The sequence below is a fragment of the Trachurus trachurus genome, assembly GCF_905171665.1.
Source record: "Trachurus trachurus genome assembly, chromosome: 3".
In the NCBI taxonomy this organism is placed as follows: domain Eukaryota; kingdom Metazoa; phylum Chordata; class Actinopteri; order Carangiformes; family Carangidae; genus Trachurus; species Trachurus trachurus.
In genome coordinates this window covers 23,015,632-23,040,054 of record NC_139893.1, presented here as the reverse complement: position 1 = coordinate 23,040,054, position 24,423 = coordinate 23,015,632, and the positions used below count along the sequence as shown (strand labels likewise).

The following is a 24,423-nucleotide window of genomic DNA, read 5'->3' as shown; positions in this document are numbered from 1 at the left end:
CTGAGAGTGAGGAATGGTTTATTTCCGACTACGTACTGAGACCAATTATGTTGTATTTATGCAACATTATGGAACCTACAAGGCCACAAAAAGCACTATTGTACTATTGCCAACATGCTTAATGTCTGCGCCTTAGGCTACACACCCGTACACATCAAGGTTGCCTTTGCATAACCAGAAAAACTGTCATTCCATAAATGTGTAGCTGATCTCTCTCTCTCCCTCTCCCTCTCTCTCTCTCTCTCTCTCTCTCTCTCTCTCTCTCTCTCTCTCTCTCTCTCTCTCTCTCTCTCTCTCTCGCCATCTCGTTGCATTCAGCTGACAGATAGTGTAACTTTTAGTACCACTTGGTAATTTGCCTTGTTCAATCTACCATCAAACTGAAGGTTGTTGCTAAACATTGAAAGAGTATCAAAAAACCTGAGATATGAGACTGGTTTTTATGTGACATATACCAGATAGATTCAAAACAACAACCTGATTGATGTGTGTATTTGAGGCAGAGAGAGGGAGGAGATGGGTTCTGCTAACAACCTAATCATGTATGCCCAAACCTACTGTGACAGACAAATAACAAGTATTGCAGCCAATTGAATGAATTTGGTAATTAGTGTTTAAGATGTGCATCTTGCATGAAAATATTCCTTTTCTTCCTGATATGAAATATCTGTCATTTTAACAGTGAAAATATCTAGTATGTGGTATTTCATTTGTAGTGCTCCTTTCTCATCAGGTGCTGTGTTTATTCATGGTTCAGAGTTTAAACTAAATGTGCAGGCATCCTAAAATAAAGTTTCATATTAGTAAAACTCATCATTCACTGAAGTGATTGTAAGATTTTGTTGGTATTCAGTGCTGATAAATGAGGGCATGGGACTTAGTGCTGTTATGATGTATGTTAAAGTTAAAAAAAAATCTTCTCTCAAGACTAGGGCATACACACAACACAGAAAAAAACAGCTCACAAAAATACATTACAGAGATGTAGGCAAGGTGTTGTACCTATTAGCTGAGCTTGTTGGGCGGCTGTGGACAAACTAGTTTCTGAGTTTCAACCTCCTTCAAGATGGTCTCTTTAGGTTTTCTGACTGGCCCATCAATTGCACGAAAGTAACTGACTAGTATTTAGTCAGTCTCCTGCTAAAAAAAACATCACATTCACTTTTTGGCCTCATATCTATCAACTTAACAAATTACGTACCCGTTTTCTGCAGTAGCTTTTATCCCATCCACAGTAGGTACCACTAGTTAAGTAGCATCATATCAGCCCCTGGAGGAGCAGTCACACATACCCTGACACAGACACTGGCAGAATCCATAAACCAGACAAACTGTCAAACTTGATGGTACCAAGCTAACACATACAATACCCAGAGTCACTCTCTGGATTACTAACAAGTAGATTCCTAGAGGCAGGGAGCCGAAGTATAAGAAACCCAGCAGCCAGACCAGGATGCGTGGGACATGATTGCAGAACTTGGACAGGGTGTCCTGGTCAGTTGGCCCATTGGAGCCCATTGATACCGAGTCCAGGCTCTGCTCAGTGTAAATGTCTGAGCGGCTTGGGGAGTGCTGTGAGTTTCTCTGCACTTCCATTATGGTGATGACCAGGCAGTTAGAGGAGTCATGAGATGGGCTTGAGGAGGAGAAACTCTTTGGAGTCAGGACCACCTCCTTGTTGTGGTCAGAGTTCCAGGACTTGTCCCGCATCGCCAAGTGGGATATGATGTTAGCATCGTCAGGCAGCGCTGAAACCTCAAACTCTGTGATCTCAGTTTGATGCCGACAAAAAGGGCAGGAGATGCAGCCTGCTCCATCAGCAATGTCCAGGATCTTAATGAGACAGCGGGCACAGACCCGATGTAAGCAGTCCAGGATCTTGGGCTTGCGGTTGTTGGCATTGTAGCGTTGGTAACAGATCTTACACTCTAGTTCTTCTGGTGGAGGACAGTCCGTCTCCTCCAACTCAGGCTGTGGGCTGTTCATCTTCAAGTCATGTTCTAGGGAAAGATATAGAGGCAGAAACAGATTGATAAAGAAGGCGTTAGAGGGATGATGACTTTTCTCTAGTCCAGCGTTACACATGACTTTGAATAGGATGTTAGACATGGCACTGACACAAGCAGGTCTCATCTACGCCCAACAGGAAAAGGTCAGGACTCTACAGTACCTTCTGCTTTCACAGCTCCTGCCCTGTGGACCTGCTGCTGATGAATGATTTATGGTTTGGGAATAGGATCAGGGTGTCATCAGAGAGCCAGTTGTGGCAGCCTGTAATGCTATTGATCTTTGGGGATAGGTGACAAGCAGCATTGTCCCTTCTTCTTCAGCAGTTTCTGTTAATTCATTGTTTTTGTGGAGAATATGCATTCTTTTTTTTCTATTTAGTTAGCAATCAGGTGACCCTGGAATTGAGTCTTTTACAATTTTAATCCTTTTGTTTGAGTCTATGATGTACTATTTAGTTTTTATGTGGGTTGTTAAGATAAAAACTATAAAGCAAAGAAATGTCTTTGCTGAAAGCTTTTCACTTCTGTGTTGTTTATACTGACTAAAGACACTGAGAAAATTAGTGTTTTGGTCGGCATTAATCTGTGACCGTTGGATTAATTCACGATCAAAAAAGCAATTTAAAGACTATCATGCTTCTGGCTATTGATTTATTTTACTCCCAATATGAGTCACTGTTGTCTGCCATGACTACAGAGCTTTATCTCAACCAATTAAACGTATGAATACTTGAAAGGTCTGTGAAGACACTCACAGGAGATAAAGAGAAGAAAAACTGAAATGAAAACATAAGATTGTCACTGATCAGATATCACAAACACATTATTGCTGCTTATATGAGGTACAGTACATGCTTCAAACACAGCAACTCACTTATGTCCATCAAACAAATTCATGTTATAATCTGGAAACAAGATGTAGGCAAGTGTGTGTATAAACACATTTCTGTGTTTCAAATTGTGACTTTTTGTTTCTTCTCCATCAGTTTTTTTTTCTAAACTGTGTTGGGTTTAACCTCTTCAGGGCTCAAAATACATGTTGCCAGTACTTGTGTTTCTGTATCCCTGTATCAGTACAGCCTCACTGGGATGGTACATAATGTTTGACATCTACTGAGGCCCTAAAGGGCTGATACAAGAAAACTCTAGTGATCTGTTTGCTCCATAGAAAAACAGCAAGACACTGTCAGTCACCATTAATAAGGTCAAATAGCTGTGAGCATGTAACCATCAGTCACCTAACATGAATAGGAATTAGGTTTTTAGGTCAAGATCTCCGCAATATCAGAAATAAAGTACCAAGACTGATCCAGATAATCAGTGATTAATTTGATTATTGTTAATACAGGTGTTTATTCCCACTCTTTGAATAATAGAATTTTACAATTAATGGTCTATTAGAAACTCACTGAGCTTTACCCTGGTTGAGATTTCAAGAATACAACTATTAGCCATCATATAGAAACATTTAATTAGATAGATAGATAGTTGTAACAAAAACTGCATCAATATTGCAGAGTGTAACTGTGGTACTTAGTTAGACAAAGTCAGTTAATGAGGCAACAGTTGCTGTATTCTATTATCTCATTAAACCTACAGGATCAGGAGAGCAAGGCTATCATTCTTTGGATGTCTTCAAAATGTCAGTGTTAGTTGTGAAATAGGGCCCCGATAAGGACAGGATGATTGGCAGCAGTACTGTTATTTTCAGAAAACCTTTTCAGATACTTCAAACATATTGGTTAAGGGGGCTGGATTCAGATACTGTCATCAAGCATGGCCCAATTTTGTCGTATAATGGTTGTATAAGTGTGCTGTCAAAGACGTGTCAAACAGCAATCAATTTGCAGGTAATAACTTGTAAGACTGTGCTTTTAAAGGTAATCGTATTTTGAGTTCCACATGAAAGATATTATTTATTTATTTATTTTATTTTATTTTAAAATCCAGTGCAGGTTCTCAGGATAGAAAATGAGTTCAAGTATTATGGAGACAGTGTAGTATGTGCATGAATTATACCAAATATATTGGAACTATTGCTATTTTATATCAAGTTATATGTTTTATGTTCATAAACCATTCTTCTATATGTAATTTACTTGTATTTCTGATCTTTTAAAAATACTGATGTAGGAAATTCTACAGTGTCGCATTTTTTTAATTTCCATGTGTCATCACAGATTTATGGAAATTAACATTTTTGTTTTTTTAGGTACCTTCTACTTTCTTGAAGTATCCTGCAACATGATCTGTATCTGGACTGATGATGGTGTGTGTAATAACTCTTGTAGATGTTGCTCTTAGGACGTTTAAGCTACAGAGGCTCCTCTTTAATTCTGGTACAGGGGAAAGAACTGAGCATTTTTCGCTGCAGGTTTGGCACTTCCCTGGTATGATTGGTGAGGGAGAAACATCAACCCTTGTCCTCAGGGGCAATGATCACCCCTCGTCTGAGTCACCCAACAATCATCCATATTTATTATTAGGGCCCACTTGGTATGTGACCAAAAAGTGCTTGTCTTAATGGTGCCACAATTCCATGCCCCAGCTGGAACCTTCTATGGTATGGTAAGACTGCCACATTTCTGGATCTCAGTCACAACCCTCTCAGGTCCCAGGCTGAAATTTACTTACATGTGGTTCTGAGCATCCAGGCCATGGTCAGCATGGCCGAACAAGAGAAGCTGAGTAGATGTGGTCTTTATAGTCAAGATGACAAGTGATGACTGCTCACTGACATTACTGTTTGAAGCCATATGATGCTTATTTGTAACTGTTTATTGTGCGTGGATTGTATTATCAGCCACGAGAACATGCTGATGTGGACATCCTGTACAAAGACTATAATCAGTGTTCCTCAGGGTTGATATCTGTTACAGTGAGATGTATACATTCATATGCATTTTGCTGTGTATTCTGCAGCTGTGGGATGCAGCAGGGAAGTGCTTTGCAGTCCTCTCTCACATTCAGTTTAATGTGGTTAGATTTCTTGTAATTCAGTGTCGTCAAAAGGTTCAGTAACAGCCTTATTAAACCTTGGTGTTTCAGTGACCTGTTCTTTATTCCTATTACTTCTTACTTTACGTCTTTATTTGGTCATTAACAAGTCTCCCTCCTGACAGGAGGATGCTATATAAAGAAAAGCCAGCCATTCATTCATTCATGACCATAAAATATAGATTGAATAGGTCGATGTTGCGTTGGCAATTGCCCACCAGGCCTCTCTGTGACTTGCTGATTGTTAAATATTTCAGCCACCAGTCTGTTGCGTTTAAAAAGCCTTCTGAAGCACGTCAGAAAGATGTCAGAAAGAACCAGCTCCTACTACATCAATCCCAGGAGCAGAATCAACCGGTTTCCCCCAGAAGTCAAAGGCAAATACATGTTGTAAAGAAAGGGCACAACTCTGGGACTGTGTTTCAGCTTCTTAATATGCAGCTTGAACTTGATTGTAAAGGTTACCTTTGACTCTGAAGTTATTCTGTGAAGTTTACATTGTAACCTAACATTCAGCTTTACCAGAAGGAATTGCCTCCTCAGAGCCTACAGATTGAATATGATATATTTCTCATCTCATAAACCATAAAAAAAACGTCTAAAATGTTTTGAATCCTCATGAATATTGTTTGCCAGTTTGTTTCATATTTTTCTCTTTTTTTATCGTCTCAATAGTAACTTTAATGCGACATTACTGCTTCCAGCTATCACTATTCATTAGAGACTGTCCTGCAGATACCAGAGGTGTACATCCTCTTGGGTGTTTTCAATGGATCCACACATACAACAAACTGCCATTTGCCCATTTCAAACACCTAGTTAGGTACAAAACCAACCAAATTACTAAAACACCTGTTCCCCGAAGGAGAGGATCAAAGTACAATGGGCAAAATATGGAATGTCATCACGCCCTCACACTGTGTGATTGAAGAAATCTGTATTCATGCCTGAAGGCAGATGACCTGAGACAGTGTCTGTAATGCCCTATCCACACATACTGTATCAATCAACACTGTCATTCTATTAGGTCAACAGCAACTCTTCACTGAGCCCAGCTGAACAGATGGGGCAACCAGGTATCTGTTCCTCCTCTCCAGGGAACAGAAGTTATAGTCACAATTTGTTCCATTTTAGTTGATTCACTTGGTACAACACAAAGTACAGACGATTAGGGCTGGGTAAAAAAATAACACATGGCGCCCGAACTCCGGAGATAGGCGACGTGACCGGGCCGCCTATCTCCATTCACCGTCACTTTATTTACCATGGGCTCCGTTTCTACACATTTCCCCGAAAAGAGGGAGGGAGGGAGCTTTAGCTGCTGCAGACTTGACTTGAGACAGTTTGAGGGTTTTTTTTTTTTTTTTTTTACCATTAACATTATTTTTGCACTTAAAGAAACAATGCCTTAATTATAAATTAATTAATTAATGCAATTTGCAGTGATGGAATGTTGCAGTTCAAGTTCACTTTCACCTGCAATTCCTTTCTAATTTCAAAATTGCCCTTTTGAGAATTGGAACAGTTTTATTTACAGTTCAAGTTTAAACTGTCACATTTACAAGTTTGTTCTTTCTTTCTTTTCACCATAAACAACAGCTTTTAAGTGCAGTGTATTTTGTAACACAGAGTTGAGCCATTTTCATTTTTCAAAAGGAGATTGAATCGATTCTAATGAAATCGAATCGAATCGAATCGAATCGTGATTAATCGATTTAGAACCTTAGGAATCGAAATCGAATCGATTCAGGAAATTGGCCACAATACCCAGCCCTACAGACGATGTAGTCACACCCCACAGAGCAGTCACCAAACTGAGGTCAAACCTCCTTCGCTCAGGTGCATCATAGACCTAGCAGAAAGGTCACCGTGAGCCATGAAAGGGGCTGACACATCCAAATGATAAAACTGAACAAACATTTGGGGCTACAGTACAGATATTCTTCAGAAATACAGTATGTCTCTGGTCGAGTGCGGCTACTCACTGTGAGGCAACGGGAGACAAGCCAGAGAGACAGCCTCTACAGTCCAATGAGAAAGTCACTGTTTAGAGAGACTGCTGCTCCCAGCTGGGCTGGCAAAACAGATAAACATAAAAGGACACCCTAAGTGTGGTCTGGGTAGGTGTGAAGTGTACACACAGCAATGCAACAGGTTATGCAGTCTCGTCTGCCCCTTGGATGTAGAAAAGCTTAAGAGCTCAAAAGCTATAGAAGTACAGAAACAAGAAACCAATTGTGAACCCCTCGTATTTACCTGGATTCCTGCATCATGCTCATGAAATATTATTGACCTGTATGTCTAAGTCACAAGTTTAGATGCAATGTTCTTAAGCAAACAGATTAACTTAAATGACTGTTAAGGGCTTTATCTTCTGCCAGATTCTTCATTTCTCAACCCTGAAATTGTTCTCAGACTGGCAGCGGAAGCTCTTTGAAGGTTTGGTAGCACACACACCTACTTTTAGCAATGGAGGAAGACGGTCATGTTTAAACCAACACTAAGGAACTTTTCAACCTTCATATAATATTTTCATACCTTTTGTGATGGTACATCGACCTACAACAGGTTGAATGACACCTCTGTCATGGCCTGAGGGGGTCTGTATCATCTTCACTGGCACTAAGCAGCTTTGAGGAGCATGGTAGGAACCCGGCTCTCACTTAAGTTTCACTTTCACTTTTGCGTGTGTGTTTACTGAGAAATGATCCGCTGGTAACAGAAACTTAGTTTGGACGTCTTCTGTTAATTTCCATGCACCGGGAGATCAGGATGTTTACGGCACTACGTGCTAGTGCTCATGGGGAATGGAGTCTTCCTTCAGGCAAAACACTACCGCTTTGGGCCACTGGCGCCGCCAAACTCAACCAAAACTGAAAGTTCTTTAGTACTGCTTTAAGAATATTACTGTAGGATGGGCATAGTTGTGCCTTGCAATGCTTTTCCCTTCATGCAATGCAGTCTTGTGGCCTGACAGAGATGTAAGGCGAGCTACACCCTAACCCTACAGTGTAGATATACAGTATTTACGCAGAATATTTCCTGTAGATCGGAAAGTCTCCTCAGTCTCCTCAAGTTTTCTATGTAGGAAGAATGCTTTACAAATATACAACATATAAACATTATTTCTGAATATTTAACATCTCTTCTCTCTACTAGTTAGTAACTAAAACTAATGACATCTGATACAACTAACCTTGCAGAAAAGAATCAGCACTGAACCATCTTCTAATGAACAACTCTGCATCTCAGAGGTGCAATGGGAGCTGGGCTGCAGGGTAAAAAGAGAGTTGACTTATATTACACTCTGAGGAGCACATATCTCTGGCAAGTGATTTTATGTGGTGTTATGTGGTGAAGCCAAAGACAAATTTCCACATTGTGGACAATAAAGGAAAGATTCCTCCAGGGCCAGGCATTATGTTTTTGAGTTGTCTGTCCATATGTACAGTATATCTACCCCACTCTAGTGAACACAATATCTCAATAATGTGAAGTGAGGAAATTTCTTCAGATTTGGTGCTAACATTCACTTAGACTCAAAATCCAAGGCCATGGCCTCATGTTGGCTCAAGATGATTTTCAAAAACTTTTTCAAAATCTACACCGAGATGAAAAAGATGAGCATAACAGGTAGCCAAAGCGCACACCTCCCAAATTTCAACAGTGTGCAGTCAGGAGGCAGGTTTGAAACGGAGAAGAAAAAACACTATCCATTTTAAACGTATTTTAAAAAAAACAGACACACAAACATCCCAGACCCCAATGCATGTTCCCCTGTAACATTTTTCAAATACAGCCTTCTTATTTTTCTTCACTACAGTGATAAATAGTACTCAGCCTTGTGTGACAGAATAGTGGGTGCCTTTGCTTCATTGGGTGGATTGGTACATTTATCTAAACTTGCACTATATGATCAGTTGTGCTGTGCCATCCCTACTTGACATTCTGCACACTGACCTGTGCTACTTTTTAGCTGCTGTCATTTCAACTGATATTCAGGCAATTTTCTACAATCTTTAGCTGTGACAAAGACAGATCTATGGATCTAAAATGATGCATCTGACCATATTCTGTCAGCGCCACATTTGTCAAAGTGTATTTCATCGTAAGTTGTAATTATTATTGGCTGGGGATGTGGCTCGGTTCCCTGCCATTTAATGTAGACACACTCAAGAGTGTGAGGCAGTGGGAAAAGACACTGCTAATGCACCAAGAATCTGCTACAGTGTTCAGATAAACCTGCAATAACAGAATGTGTGAATAGTGACAGTAAAAGCATAGAAATGAAAATAGAGCATGTACAAGGATTGAAGTTGTAAATGCAAAATTATGTGAAAAAAATTTGCAAGGTATTAATGGAGCAGTTAGTTATTCATATTCTGAGCAGTGGGTTTGTCACAGACACTGCAGGGATCTAACATAAAGGTGGTTGCCACCATAGCGGCCTTAGAGGCTTATAATGAAGCAGTGGATTTAGTCTGTTAATTACAGTAGATTCAAAGTAACACAATAATACAAAATAATGTACAGTACCGGTATATAGAATGATTACCATGTGATATGGTGCAACAAGGGAAAGGCTTGTTCTTAAAATCACAAAATACAACTGATCTGAGGTTATTACTGTACATTGATCATTTGATTCTCTTTGTTCTCAGTGCTCTCGTCTGCACTACTTGATCATAATATGTTGTACTGTATGTGCACTGAAATTATAGCCATTTCCCCTAATTGCTCTCAGTCTGAGCAATCATATTTCTTTGTGGGAGGTCTCTGTTGCCACAGTAGATACATTTTTGAGGAGATAGGAGTCCAGCAGAAATGGGAAAAAGGCTCTGAAGGAGCGTTGAGTGAGCACTGTTGCTTCACAGCAAGCGAAATTAATCTCTTAGTTTGTGTGGGTTTACTTTGGGAGCACCATCTTCTTCCCATATCAGGCTGGAGAGTGCCCTTTAAGTGCTTTCAGAGCGGTTACTGATGCTGCCCTTGTGTTTTTCAGTGAATGCATTATGGTGGCCTTGTTAGAATGATACGTAGCAGTGGCGAAGCAAGTGTGGCTTGCTGCTGGTCTCATGAAATGCACCACCATGTCTAATTTGTTTTCAAGATGTTCATCATTTCTAATCAAAATGTCGAGCACGTTGATAGAAAATATAAGCGACTGCAATCTGTCACAACCATTAGGCTGAAGAAAGTGTATTAAGTCCATTCATCTGATAAGTCTACTGTGATCTCTTAATAAGTGACTATATACCAGAGAAATGACAAAGAACCAGCAAGTCAAGAAGGTAAACACAGAACAAGCTATAGACAGCCTCTGACATGGTTCAAAATATCAGTCCTTATAGATACCAACAAATATTAATTTATCTGTGAACTGTCAATATTAATACACAAAAAGGAAGATAATCTCTTTTATCACACAACATTATAGATTACATTATATAATCATCATTTCAGGCCAACTTTCAACAAACCACCACACAACTGTGGACCCTCCACACCACAAGTACTTTACTATACCTTGTGTGTGATGGCAATTAGATTCTCCTTGGTCCTTCAGTTTTATGCTGCACATTATTGGCTTACAGTAAGTAGAGAAATACTGTAATTTCTACCCTTCATTGAAAAGTTAATGGACCTGCACTAAATGCTGTATTTCAACCCCAGCCTTCTTCACAGTCATCCAGTTGTATTTATTCACACAAATGTCCCCAGATACCACAGGATCCTGTCCAGCATCTTGTTAGTGCTCTGTGTTGGGCCAATAGAAAGCAACTAATGTTGTTTTCCTGTTCCTCTGAGCTACGAATTAAACCATGTTTCTATCACCTACCAATAAGAGCTAGTATCCAGTCAACACCCCTATTGGAAACATGCAATGTCTTGCTTGCTAAATTTCACTCTCTTTACTGTTTCCTTCTTTACTGTAACTATACTTTGCTTCAGTCAGTGTATTCACTTGGGTCTCACTAAATGCTTTAAGGTGGGTGAGGACTGAGGAGGAGTAAAGTCTTTTATTTTTGCAACTGCATTTTGGCAGAAAAGGTTTATGTGTTCACACACTCACCAATTTGTTGCTGAAGTAAAGAGTTTTTACTACAGCGAATTCAACATCATCTGGATTTGTGAATGTGTAAAGTGTATAAAATAGAATGGCATTAGTGAGGCTGCAAGGTGTTAATCAAAATAATTACAGGGTGGAACTTGGAAGATGAAAGAGAGGGTGCACATGAAGTAGTCTAAACAGAGGCTCAAGGCGTACTCATGAATTCAGACATGTTGTGGCAGCTGTTGGCGATGGCACAAATCTTAATTCAGCATAAGGCAGGACTTGGAGGTGGAGGTAGAGCCCAGAGGACCAACAACAACTGCACAAACAAGAGAATCAGGTGACCACTCATTTCAGAAAATGAAGCCTGCCAGCAAGATCAAGCAGACAACTCAAATGTGCTGTTAGTCACTGCTGTGTGTATTCAACACTGTCCCACAGTATCCACCTGTAGGATCTAGGTTGCCCAAGGGGATAGTTATTGGCAGTGAGTCAGGATGACAGATACATCATCTAAGTCAAATTACGTATGTTGGTTTACAGGAATGTCCTTCCAGTGACTCTGGGAGTGAATTCTACATGTACAGCATAAGCATAATACATAGAGAGATAAATCACTCATGCAATATACAGCATGATTTTCGTCATGGCTGTTGTGAAACCCTCCTACATGACAGGGGGTCCTGTCCTCATTTTAAATAGGACTAAATAGTTTCATGTCTTCTTTGATACAGGAGAAAAGTGTCTGAGTCTGGCAGTAAATCCCAGTCCCTGCTGAAAGGTTTTTAGTTATCATTTGAAGGTGTTTTTACTGAGAGGTTCTCAGGTGTGAGTATAAAAAGACAGTGCTGCACAGTGCTCAGTGAAATCTCTGGAGATAAGTGTTAACAAAAAAATGAAAATGCATTTCTAATACAGCCACAGTCCCTCACTGGGAGGCAGTATATGAAAAATACTTGTTTGCTCTGAATTTTTAGTTGTTATTGTTGTTATTGGGTGGAGAAGGTCACTCAGCCTCTGGGCTACAGCTCCAAAGCTTGTTGTGAGGGCTAAATGTCACTTGCTTCAGCTGGGCTGATGCTGGCACCCCACTGCCTCCCTGAGGAGGTGATGGAGATTCAGGCAATTTACTTTCCAGATCATAGTTCTTCAAAATATGAGACCGTTTCCATTCATCACTGAGCGCTGAGCTGCATGGGAATTAACATGCTGGTTTGGGAGAGAGGTAGGGCCATACTGAACGCTAAGGCTTGTAGCTGGCCAAGTAGGCTAATATGTTTCTGCAGCTCCTGAGCTCCCAAACTTTTCCTGAGTGAATCTTGAATGTACTGTAGCTACCCTCAGTATTACACATTATGTCTGATTCATTTTTCTTAAGTAGCCTACAGTAGGAAAAAAAAACAGGAATTAATAGCTAATTTCATGGACAGTGATGGCGGACCATAATATTTTTATATATTTTTTCCAAGTGATTTGCAATGATTGCATTATCAAGTTATTTTGGTCAGCATACTACTTATTTTGGTCATTGGTATAGCTTTGTCAATACATGCTTGAGATAGTTGGTTACAGTTTTTGCTCATGAAGAAGAGCTAAGAGTAAATACCTATTGTTATTGATGACAGTTGACAATTCATATGTCCTAATATCAAGAATCACACATTTTCCATAAAGGACCTCTAATTTTGTCAACCACAGCAGGGCGGGGGCTAAAGCCATATTCTGTCATGTAATTATCACCTAGACATCCCTTTGCAGAGGAGGGTTACAACACTTCAGTGAGGCCACAGCTAAATTAAATAGCATGTTACATGTACAGTATGTACTAATACTGATATTCTCAATTGTAGCCATATGCTGATTATTTTTAAGCACTAATTTAATTCTTCGTGCTACGTCAAGTCTGATTCTGAGCTCTGTGCCCAGATGCATCTGAATCATTCTTGTCTTTCTCAGCATCTGTCTCTGAAACGCTGCTTGCAGTCTGTGCCTCTCCTACATCACACACACTTGTGGAAACCAAGCAACCATCAACCATGGTGTGCAGTTAATGAGCAACAGCTACACAGAGGTTGGCTGAATAGAAAGTACAATCTCTGAAATATTTACAGGTGTTGGTCTGATGATGCACAGAGTGTATTTATTGCGTGAAACTACCAATGCTCGAGCACTAATAGAAAGACAATCTCTGTTAGTCAGTAAAGAAAGAGATTTTCTCAGGTGGATGCCAAAATCAAAATGTGATCATAACGTGCTATGCGAATAAATGCCAAATACCACTGAATGTCATCAGAGAAGTAATTATAACAAATGAAAATCCAGGCTGTGTTTTATAACATATTTGGCCTGCCAATAGACAAAAAAGACAAATTCATCCATTTTATGATTTGTGACATCCTGTACATTCAAACAGCAGTGAGGTACATCTTACCAGTGCTTGCCTGTTACCTGTAGCAAATATTTTCACAGAGGAAGTATGTAATGAATGATGTGCTCAGGGTCGGCACTGGGTTTTATAGCTTCTATTTCTCAGGTGACCGCTCCATATGGCTGGCTGTTCAGAACATATGGTTCTGATATCTGTATTCAAACATCATTTATACATTCACATCAGCTTCATTTTGCATTTTAATTTTCCCGACGGCTGAACAAAAGTCCATCCAGCCATGTGCCAGTGATGACTTGCTCATCATACATGGGATGGTGTGGAAAGAACATACTGTATTACAGATAGTTTTTGTCAACTATGATGTAGAAGGTTATTCATGCATTTTTAAATGTGTAATTGATTATGTTGATGCTTGTTGATGGATGTTTTTTTTATGTTCTTTATTTTATACTGTTTACCCTTAGCTTGAATTTGTTTCAACTGTTCATCTCAAAATAAAATTAATTTAGTGTAGTGATGATGGGTAAAGTGTGAACTCGCACAATAGCTGTACTTGTTCTCATTTATTTCATAGTTAATTCATATATTACTTATTAATGTTGCTTCTGGTTCTTTTATTAATTTGTCTTTGGTGACATTGCCTCAACACTTCGGCTAACAACATGTGGAACTTGAAAATTAATTTAACCCCACTTCCTTATTCATCAGCTCTTTTTTACACAGAGCAAAACATCGTGTTGACATTCTCTCAGCTTTCAAGTCTGTTCTTTGCAGTTCATTTCTTTTTTTTCCACCATCTTTAATGAAGTGACCTGAAAAGGGCAGGCAAGTCTTTTTAAAGGGAGGCCTGAAAGAAAAAAGGAACAGAACTGTCCGTCACTCACACGTGTGTATATATTCAAAACGGACAGTAGACTAAGTGAAACATGAGTCCTGGTTGGAATTGGTTTTCTAAAGAAAAGAAAAACATTTCACACCTGTTAGTGTGTTTCTCTTAAAGCCTCCGTGCAGAGAGGCCACATCTAGCAACATGTAGCCACATACTTCCAGTCACTTTCTGTACAGTCTGCATTACTTGGGGGTAAAATATTCCTAAATAAAATAAACTTTACCTAAACCCATCATGTTTGGATAATGGGCTTTATGCACAGCTCCACTACTTCCTGAAATAATCCAGCTCGTTTATTTCCTGTCTTACATTATTGGACAAACTGATTAATCCAGGTGTGTCTGAGTAGTCACAATGGTCAGACACACCTGGATTAATCAGGTTGTCCAATAATATAAAACAGGAAACAAACGAGCTGGATTATTTCAGGAAGTAGTGGAGCTGTGCATAAAGCCCATTGCAACTCAACAGTACTGTGGAATCATAACTGCTTGATTAAAAAAAGCATGCAGAGAAGCTTCAGTACAGCCTAATAAATAAATCAGTATCACAGTCATCATCAGTATTAAGTCATACAACACTTGACTTAACTGCTCCAGTGCACTGTGTCAAATAATCTATCTGTGGTGTGTACTGTAGGTGAAAGAGTCAAAGCAACTTGTGTATTCTTACTCTTTACCAAGAAGACAGAGTGATAAACTCTGATAAACGCTGAAGGCAGTCACATACAGTTTCTGTCTTTATTCAGATCTTGTTTTTCTCATCTCTACATCTCCAACTGCAGAGCATAGAGTAGAAACACACTGCATCTCCCCTCTGCTTCTCTTTGTGCATCTCCTGCCTCTCTTGCCCTTTTCTGTTGTCTTCCATTGATTATCTCTTGACTCTACCTGCCCTCCTTTTGCTTTATTGGCATTAGTGTTATACAGCATTCGCTGGGCTAAACTAGTCAACTTAAAAATAAACATGTATTCCACTTGTATGAGTCTGCAAGCTGCACTAAGAGCATTAGTTATGAACTTTTATAAAGCAGCTGCTCATCTGTTGATACAACAACTCAAATATAACCTATAATTTTGTGGACACACGTACACATAAACACAAGTACAAACCCTCCAAACAAATAGACACAAAATGCAGTAGCGTTGCAGTACAGATGTACTCACACTCGCCTCTCTACGCAAGATCTGCAGGTTGTGTGTGTGTGTGTGTGTTTTGTTCCTCACCTTGTCCTGTGTGTGACTCCCCCTCCTCCACTCCAGTTGTCTCTGCTGCGCTGTCCCCCATGTAAATCCACCTCTTTCATAGAAACACTCCACATCTCATTCCTGTGTGCGTATGTTTGTGTGTGCAGGTGTACCGGAGGCAGGCATCAAGAAGACTGGCAGTGTTGGAGGAGGCAGCGGAGGGGAGGACAGCTTCTCACCAGAGGGAGATCCTTCACCTGCAGAGGCTGCTAACAGAAAGACAGGAGGCTGAGGAGAGACTGCTGCAGTCCAAACGGTAGGAGGGGAGTGTGGAGGAGAGAGAGGGAGAGGGAGAGGGAGGAGAGAGTGGAGGAGAAACGGTAGAAGGCAGCCAGCCTGAAAAAGGGAGGAAGATAGGCAGAGAATGTGTGAATGAGAGGACGAGGACAAAGAAGGAGGCAATAGTGTGTGAAGCTTAAAAGAAAAGGGAGGGAGGCCCGAGGCGGTAAGAGGCAGCAGTAAGGTGTATGTGGAGATAGAACAGGACACAACTGAATAGCTACTGATGAAACAGAAAGAGATGTCGAGACTAAATGATCAGTTTCAACCTTTTTAAAAGCATTCTTCTTTTTTCTTATCGTTTCTTGTAAAAAGAATATACATACAGCAATGAAGCTTGACTAACATCTGCTGAGATAGTTGGTTACCCCGAAAATCGGGGACGCAGTCGGTTGAGCAGGCGCCCCATGTGTAGAGGCTACATTTCTTGCTGCAGGTGGCCCCGCATCGGGCAGCCCTTTCCTACATGTCATTCCCCCTCTCTCTGCCTCCCCATTTCCTGTCTCACTAAACTGTACTATCTAATAAAGGCATGGAAACGCCAAAAAATATACTTAAAAAGAGATAAGAAACAGCAGCACAAAAATGCTGAACTTTACTCTTCTACGTCTTTCCCAATACAGTCTCACAGGTCACCAATGGCCAAATGTAAAGCTGCCATAGTTACAATCAGTATTTCTATATAATGTGTGTAAGAGGGGTTTGCAGGGATAATCAACACCTGACTCTACAGTTCCCCTCAGCGCTAGTGAGTTGTATTGATTTGCTTGTGCAGCCTGCAACTTTATTACAGTAATAAGTCACTCTCACCCCCCTTATCCAGATGAGTCTATTTTAAGCAAGAAGCCCTGAAAAAAACGCTGTATGCTACCTGCCTTATCATAACATGATGAACATAAGTTCATAATCATAATAATCTTTCTCCTACCTGAACTAGGTGCTACAAATGCCTCAACACAGCTGTAAACTAGTTTAATAACCCTGCTGTTACTAAAAATGGATGTATTACATGGTCAGCTGATCATTTTACTGATATATTCAGTATTAATGCCTTTATGACTCACCAGATATGTCGCATTATATCTATATAAACTATGTTCCAGTCAGAAATATGTTTTATACACAACCTTACGCTTTTGCAATTTCGTTGTGTAGGAAAAAATTCTATGAGACACGGTTCTTTGTGGTTTATATACTGTTCAATTCAGCTTTACACAAAATAGCATACAACACATTACATTCATACATTTTGTGTGTCTGTTTGCACAGTTTCCGTCTTTATACAGTCCATTTCTACTCTGTGTGGATTCAGGAGACAGATACTGACATCTCAGGAAACCTGTGGACAGCTTCATTCTAAAATTCTCTTAAAACCCCCTCAGGAGCAGCCCTCTCTACTAATCCTCCAATCCTCACTTTGTATTCTCATCCACAGATGCTGTGATTGTGGAGGAGGAACAATCACATGCACTTCTCAACAGAATTTGCATAAGTGGTGTCTGAAACATTGTACTTTAGAATTACAGAGAAAGCCCCCCTCCTGTTACAAATAGCACAAGTTTACGGGCAATTTTAGTTTTTCGGTAAATCTGTTAATACCAGTGTGATGATGCCTCCCACTCTTTTGTGGGTTGTTTGTGTGTGCTGGCAGTCACTTGTAGGGTCCTTGCCTATGGTTGAAGCTGCTGAGTAGGATGTCATGCAGCTGGGCCCAGGTGACATATATGGCTTCTCTTTCTCACACACACACACACACACATTACACACATCACTTCTACTGTATTGATTTAATCTTACTAGCAAATAGATATTGGGGGTTTAATTTACTCTAAAACTTGTGTGGCCTACTGTACCTTTCTGTCTTGCTCATTGTGCCTGGGCTATGATATACTGTATGTGTTTAGTGTATTTTTCTTGTTTTTGAGGTAGTAGTTGCACCCAGACAAGACAGAAAGAGCAATCTTGTAAGTGAAGGCTGTATGTTAATAGTAATAAGGCCGGACTATTGCATTCATTGAATTGTACTGGTGATGGAAGTGGGTTTACCGGTATAGTTTGATTTGAAATGGTAAAGCTGGTGTCCTGGATATGGGAGGAACGAAGTCACGTATACAACAGTTTGAGTTATGGCTGATTTTCAGGGAGGGATTATTCCCAGATATTTTTAGTGCGACAGAATGACACCCTTGAAAAACCCAGACGGGTACTTTGTTGCTCCTGAAACAACCTACCACTTCCCCTTTATTCCCCTGTTAGTATGGCTGTTTTTAGCTCAGTCTCCGGGCCTGCTGCCTGCTGCTATCAAATGAAAGCTACCTAATCAGATTGTTAGAAGATCCTGTCCTGCTCTGCTCTGAGGGCATCTTAATGACAAAGCACACAAACACACGCACACACACAAACACACACACACACACACACACATGCACACCACTCACACTACTAACCTACTGGCTCTGTCATGCTGTGCTGCCAACCGTGCACCCTCCCCTTGGACCATGTAGGTCATTATGATACATGTGGCTGAAGCCCTGACTGACCTCCAGCCTAGTGCAATATGAGTGTGTAGTCAGTTGTTGTGTAGTCAGTGTAGCAGTTCCTGTGGTGTTGAGAATCCAGATTTCTCCTGTTAAACTCGTGGAGGTGAGAAGTCAAACTTCTCACCTCCACATGGAGGAAAAATCCATGTCTGCCTCATTCTTTTTTCTCTCTGATCCACTGCTTTGTATTCTGCCCATGCACCAGCGGCAGAGACGCTGATAGGTTGTGATTGCCGCCTGCCTGCTGAGTTCCCTGTACCCTCTAGGGAAGCAACGCTGCCTGAGACTTCCAGGAGCACAGGAGGGGATTGAGACCTCAGATCACTTTTACCCCCCCCCCCCAAAAAAGCAGTCCTGTCTCCCGCCATAACCAGCCATGAAAACAAAGAGCAATATTTTTATATGAGCAAACAGTGATTTTCATAACTGAAGTTTTTATTGTATCCTCATTTCAATATAACAAATAGCTAAATAAGAGTGGGTTCCATTTGTAATTGATTGAAAATATGATGAGGGAAAAGGACCATTATGCGGGATAAAATTGCTGTTACTAAAATAGTTTCAGCTTGGTGAAACACGGTTTTAGTCTCTCCTGTTTTGACATGCTGGAAAATAAGCAGTGTAAAAATGCTGACATTACTTAAATGGCAAACACACTAGGAACCTCATGCATAGTTAATGCTAAAGCTCATGAAAGCAGAAAACACATTCTAGTAGATCTTGATTATCGCTTGGTTTCCCATCAGATTCAGATGTGATTCTGTTGCTGCCAGAGCAGAAACAGCAGGTTGGGAGGGGGACACACGTCCAATAGGAGGGTCATGTTAGAACTCACTTGTACCTACAGTACTTTGAGGAACACATACACTGAAAAACTCCACATAATACCAATAGGGATGGATAGTGATTATTGTATTTACTGACCTTTGTAAAAGTAGCGACAGTTAGTATGTGCTTTGTACTTATTGCTACGCTCCAGCCTCTCAAGGCTCAGCTCACATACATAATCCCCCATTAGCCCTTTGATAGAGCTGGAACTGGCACCAAGATGCCATTTCTTTAACCCAATGAAATGATCAACTGTTGTTTTGTTTGCTGTTCATAGTGTTACTCCAATTTACCTGAGTTTAGTAACACAGAAAACACATTTATGTACTCAATGGAGAATAAATCCAGGAGACAACATCTTTATTGCTAAAAAACAACAACTCAGTTGACAAAATTCAATTGTGAGAACTGTGGAACTGTCTCACTTTATGTTATTTATACAGTATATTACTATTCCACACAAGTATCTGTCTGGATCTGAATTAAGTGTATGAGGATTTGTACAGAAATGACCCTCTACTCTTATGTTATGGAACAAAAGGACAAAGGCTTTCTTGAAGTGACAATTGAGACGGTAAATGCTAGCACTAGTGTTGTTGCCTGTGGCCGTCTCACGGACAGAGCTGCCTTATAAACCTCACAGCTCAGAATAACAGCTCAGAGTGGCAGACCAAATCCTGAGATGGCTGATTCTTACTGAAGCTATAATTGTAATGGAGATTACTGGTCTGGTGGAGCGTCTGCTGAGCCTTTCTCTATAGGTCAGACTGCAGCTGTGTGGCCCAGTGGTGGCCACAGCTTTCCCATCAAATCACAAAAACACACTACTCTGCAGCGTTTTCATTCTCTCACAGCTGCAGGGTTTATTTTGTTGCTCAGACTGAATCTTCTGTCTGTCTGAATGTGGTTGCCATGGGTAACGTGTATGTGCAAGCTGTTTGGGTTGAAGTTGATTAGCAGACGGTGAAAATTGCGATGGTCTTTGCTCAGAAAAGGAGAAAAATGCTTTGCAGTCCATCACCTGAAGTGACCTCTTAAATTAAAGATGAGATCACTTGTCTCAGGGTCACTGAAACCCCATCAACAACTATTCTTCACATACTGTACGTTAACAAGATGCTATACCTTTGGCTACTGACAGCTTCTTGATCTCTGGTTTGTTTAAATGTTGGCAACTAACACCTCTTGACTGGGACAGAAACCAATCACTGTTGAAGTTTGGTCCAGAATTTATTGACTCCTTAGTTTTTATTTCCTTGTGATTTAGGCAGCTTTCAGATTTTGCACTACTTAATGTTATTCTGACAGTATTTCACGTGTCTGTCTCATATCTGAATAAGAAACATGGCCACATTTACATAGATCAAGTAACATTATCGGATCATTTTCAACAAGCAAAAGTATCTATTAAAGTCCATTAGACTATACCAGTGCAAGTTTACAGGCACCACCTTGTGAGATCACTGTCATAAGTCACTGTCATCATCTTTAATAAACTGGGCGCCACTGAAAGTGCACCTTTTTTGGTGTAAAGGAGATTTGAGCTCCTCATATTTATAATTATAAGGACATAATGTAACAACGTGACCAGGTAGATGAGATGAAAAAAACAAACAAAACGAAACAGAAATACTCTCAGTATCAATTTTTGCGATACCAACTGTATGGTTGGATAAAATGATAATTAATGAAAACCTAACTCTAAAGTAAGAAAATCTATTAAACAAGAGTTTTCAACTTTACATCTTTTACAATTCTTGTACATGTTAGATAACTATGATAAGTACCTAAACATACAGACAGGAGACCTACAGTATTTAACATAAGATATTTAGTCATTAACAAAGAAATCATAAAAATAATTACAAATTAATCTGAGTGGACATGGATGTCTTTGCCATATTTTTATGACAATCCATGCTCCCTTTAAACTACTGAAACGACTACTCAAGTGAAAACTGCAACCTGGTACATGGGAAGTATCACAGCAGGATTACATTTTTAGGATTCACCCACTGGGAACAATGAACATCTGCACAAAAATGTAGCCGGCTGACATCAATCCATCATAATGCTCCATCGTCTGTAATGAGCAGCTGACTGCGTCCAGACCAGGTGCTGACGTACCAACAGCACATGATCGAGGAGCTTTACTGCGTCAGCCAACGACACACAGAGATTATTACGTGCTGTGTGGATCTGTAATTCTGTTCATAGTATGACTTTTCCCCTCCTCTCTGCGTGAAATATCAGGTTGTTAGTCCACCACTGTACACATGCTGCTCACATTTTGTTCTACTTGCACTTAGAAATAGCAGCCAACAACTGTAAATATAATGAGAGGTAGCACATGAGCAGAATTAATTATCAGTTCAGTACATTATGTAGTGCAGAAACAGAGAGGCAGTAAATTAACAGATGTCTGACAGGAACCAATACATTATTGCTCTTCTAGTGTTCTGGTTTAGACAAGTAACTTACTAACTTACATCATGGTTAGACAAAATAACAAACACCACTTGTTACAGGTTAAAATGATTATTGCAGTCACATTGTGTTCAATTTTGGAAGGCTACTCACTACAATCATTCAACATTTACATTTTGAGACAATGAAACTCAGCATCACTACATCTTCATGCAGCTGATTCGGCTTCTTATCTCTGTTAAAATGTTGCACTGGCAGGAAGTGTTTAATGGAGTGTGCACTTCCCAGTCTGAGGCTTTAACAATCACTCTCCTATGACAGTTATTCCCATATGATCTGAATTCAGTGTAACAACCCGTCTGAGCTGTGATTGCTGCTTTATATAGAGACACTCCACTTATTTCTCCTGCATGGTGCCATGGTGAGTTCATTTTGATAGTGAAGTGCTCTTGTGCTTTAGCTGAATGACGCTTTCTAACATTAAGGTGAGTGTTGTTCCCGTCAGACACTGATTTCCTAAAGAAAAAGCTTGGTGTGTGTGTGAGAAGAGTGAGGGAGAGAGTGCAACGAGAGATAAATATGTATGAAATTCTAATCCAATCCATGTTTGAACACTGTCAGTCATAGTGTGAATTGCCTCTTCCCTGATTGGGAAAGGAGATTGTGCATGCGGTTGTATTCTTAGCAGCCCCGTGTATTTGGATAAGTGAGGAGTGGTGGGAAGAGGGCAACCTGAAAGACTTTTAGTCTTGTGCATGTGAAAGTGTGAGTGAGCTACTGGGATCACTTTGTCCCCATGATGCCTGTGCTCTTTTTGCCGATTAGTTTAAAGCAGCATGTCGACAGAAGGTTTAAATGATTTGCCCACTAGTGATGACTGATGACTCAGCATTTCCACTGTACAGTATGAGAAGGAAGACATACATTTTAAATCAGTCTGATCATATTATTCAGCCACAGTGATGTACTGTATGACCGTAGATATGTAGATATGCAATATATTAACTGTGTATGTATGATGATCTAAGGAAATACCAAATTTTAATATTAGATAAACAGACTGACTTCATTGTTCTTCATTCTTTATTCTTTTCTCTTCACTCCTCCAGGGAGGTAGAGGAGGAGTTGGAGGTGGTGTGGCAGGCAGCAACCAGGGAAAACCAGCAAATGAAGGAGACTCTTTTTGACTCAAGACTCACTTCAGACCTCCATGGCTGGGCCGTTTCTGGCAGTGCCTCTCCTGGCTGGCCTTCTCAGGCCCCAGATGAAGCCTCCTCCTCCACCCCTCATCAAAGCCCTGGGCTCCAGAGAAGGTCTGTATTTAAATCTGACTCCGACCACCCCAACAACTCCTCGGATGAAAAACATAAACATGGGCTGGATTTCTATTGCTGACACCCAGAGAGTTACAACCCTGTAGCTGCGCCCGTGCATACATATCGGAATACACAAGCATTGTAACCTACAGATATGCAGTTTGCCAGTTTCACTTTGCTTCACACATGGATCCATTGTAAACTTGCACTATATTCTTTAAGAAACTACTTCAACTACAGTGTAGTTACATATTTCTGATATCTATCTGGTGAAAACAAATACCACACGGTACCATAGAGGCAGTGATTAGTTTAGTTCACTCAACTTGAATCAAGAATGACAACTTGATTTGAGCAGAATAAAACATATCAGAGATAATAATATGAGAAATAAAAGGGAAAACATAAAAATGACTCAATTTCACTGGTCTTTTATGACCAAATACAGTATGCGTGGCCAATTATAGAGAACATCATTCTGGGTTATTACTAAGATGTCATTGTGTCATGAATGGTGTGATCTCCAAAGATTTTTTTCTGCTGGTCTTTTTAAAAGAGTCTCAGGGATTTATAGATGCCAAGCATAATATTTCACCAGTAAGATGATAATGTCTGTAATATTTGGCTTGATAAAGACTAATGTACATGACCAATGATGCCATCTGCAGGACACATGTGGTAACGGTATTAACATTATTGCAGTAGCAATATTGTATTGTAGTGTGTGTGTGTGTGTGTGTGTGTGTGTGTGTGTGTGTGTGTGTGTGTGTGTGTGTGTGTGTGTGTGTGTGTGTGTGTGTGTGTGTGTGTGTGTGTGTGTGTGTGTGTGTGTGTGTGTGTGTGTGTGTGTGTGTGTGACAGAAAGAGAAAATTCTAAATCCTGGGGTCAAATATGACATAAGAAATGTAAGAAATGTAAAAATGAAATTGAGTGATTAATAAGGAAGAGACCATATTGATGAGTGAAAGAATGATTTATTTGTTTTGAAAATAACAAACAACAAAATCGGAAGTGTTGAGATGAAATAAGTGTTTATATAGATATATTTATACATGCTTGTCTCAAATTTTATATGATAATAATAATTATTGTTATTATATGGTTAGTGCCCCTTGTTTCTTTGTATTAGTTAAATATTAGTTAACATTTTGAGGTACAGGTGTCATTTACTGTGTTAATAATAAAGCACATTTTTCTTTGGGTCACAAGGCTCATTTGTTCTTTCTGTCACTCAAAAATCATTCTTTACTGAGATAGCTTGCGTAACAATAATTATTTTTCCACAACAACAAAGAAGCTAAACCAGTAGGGTTTTATTGGGTAGAGGTAAAGGAATTGCTCAGAACTAAGGACGACACAGGTTTCTATGTGACTCACCTCCTTGATGCCACCACACGCCTGCTGGATTAGACTGAAACCACATGGTAGAGTACTATGTGTGTAGAG

The 24,423-nt window shown here is 40.0% G+C and overlaps 2 protein-coding genes across 2 annotated transcripts in view; one reads left to right on the top strand and one right to left on the bottom strand.

The window, feature by feature from the left end:
- Positions 1-23,534, top strand: part of cep89 (centrosomal protein 89) — a 58,666-nt gene extending 35,132 nt beyond the window's left edge. The window contains exons 16-17 of the mRNA XM_084001573.1: positions 15,694-15,842; positions 22,770-23,534. Coding sequence (XP_083857699.1) covers positions 15,694-15,842; positions 22,770-23,055 — 435 coding nt within the window. The 3' untranslated portion in view covers positions 23,056-23,534. The remainder of the gene's footprint in view (positions 1-15,693; positions 15,843-22,769) is intronic.
- On the bottom strand, positions 1,264-15,626 carry LOC311005382 (E3 ubiquitin-protein ligase RNF182; the record flags this gene model as incomplete). Its single annotated transcript, XM_083997768.1, has 2 exons — positions 1,264-2,000; positions 15,566-15,626. 2 exons carry the CDS (start codon positions 15,624-15,626, stop codon positions 1,264-1,266), a joined length of 798 nt encoding a protein of 265 aa, XP_083853894.1.
- Positions 23,535-24,423: the final 889 nt, after the last annotated feature.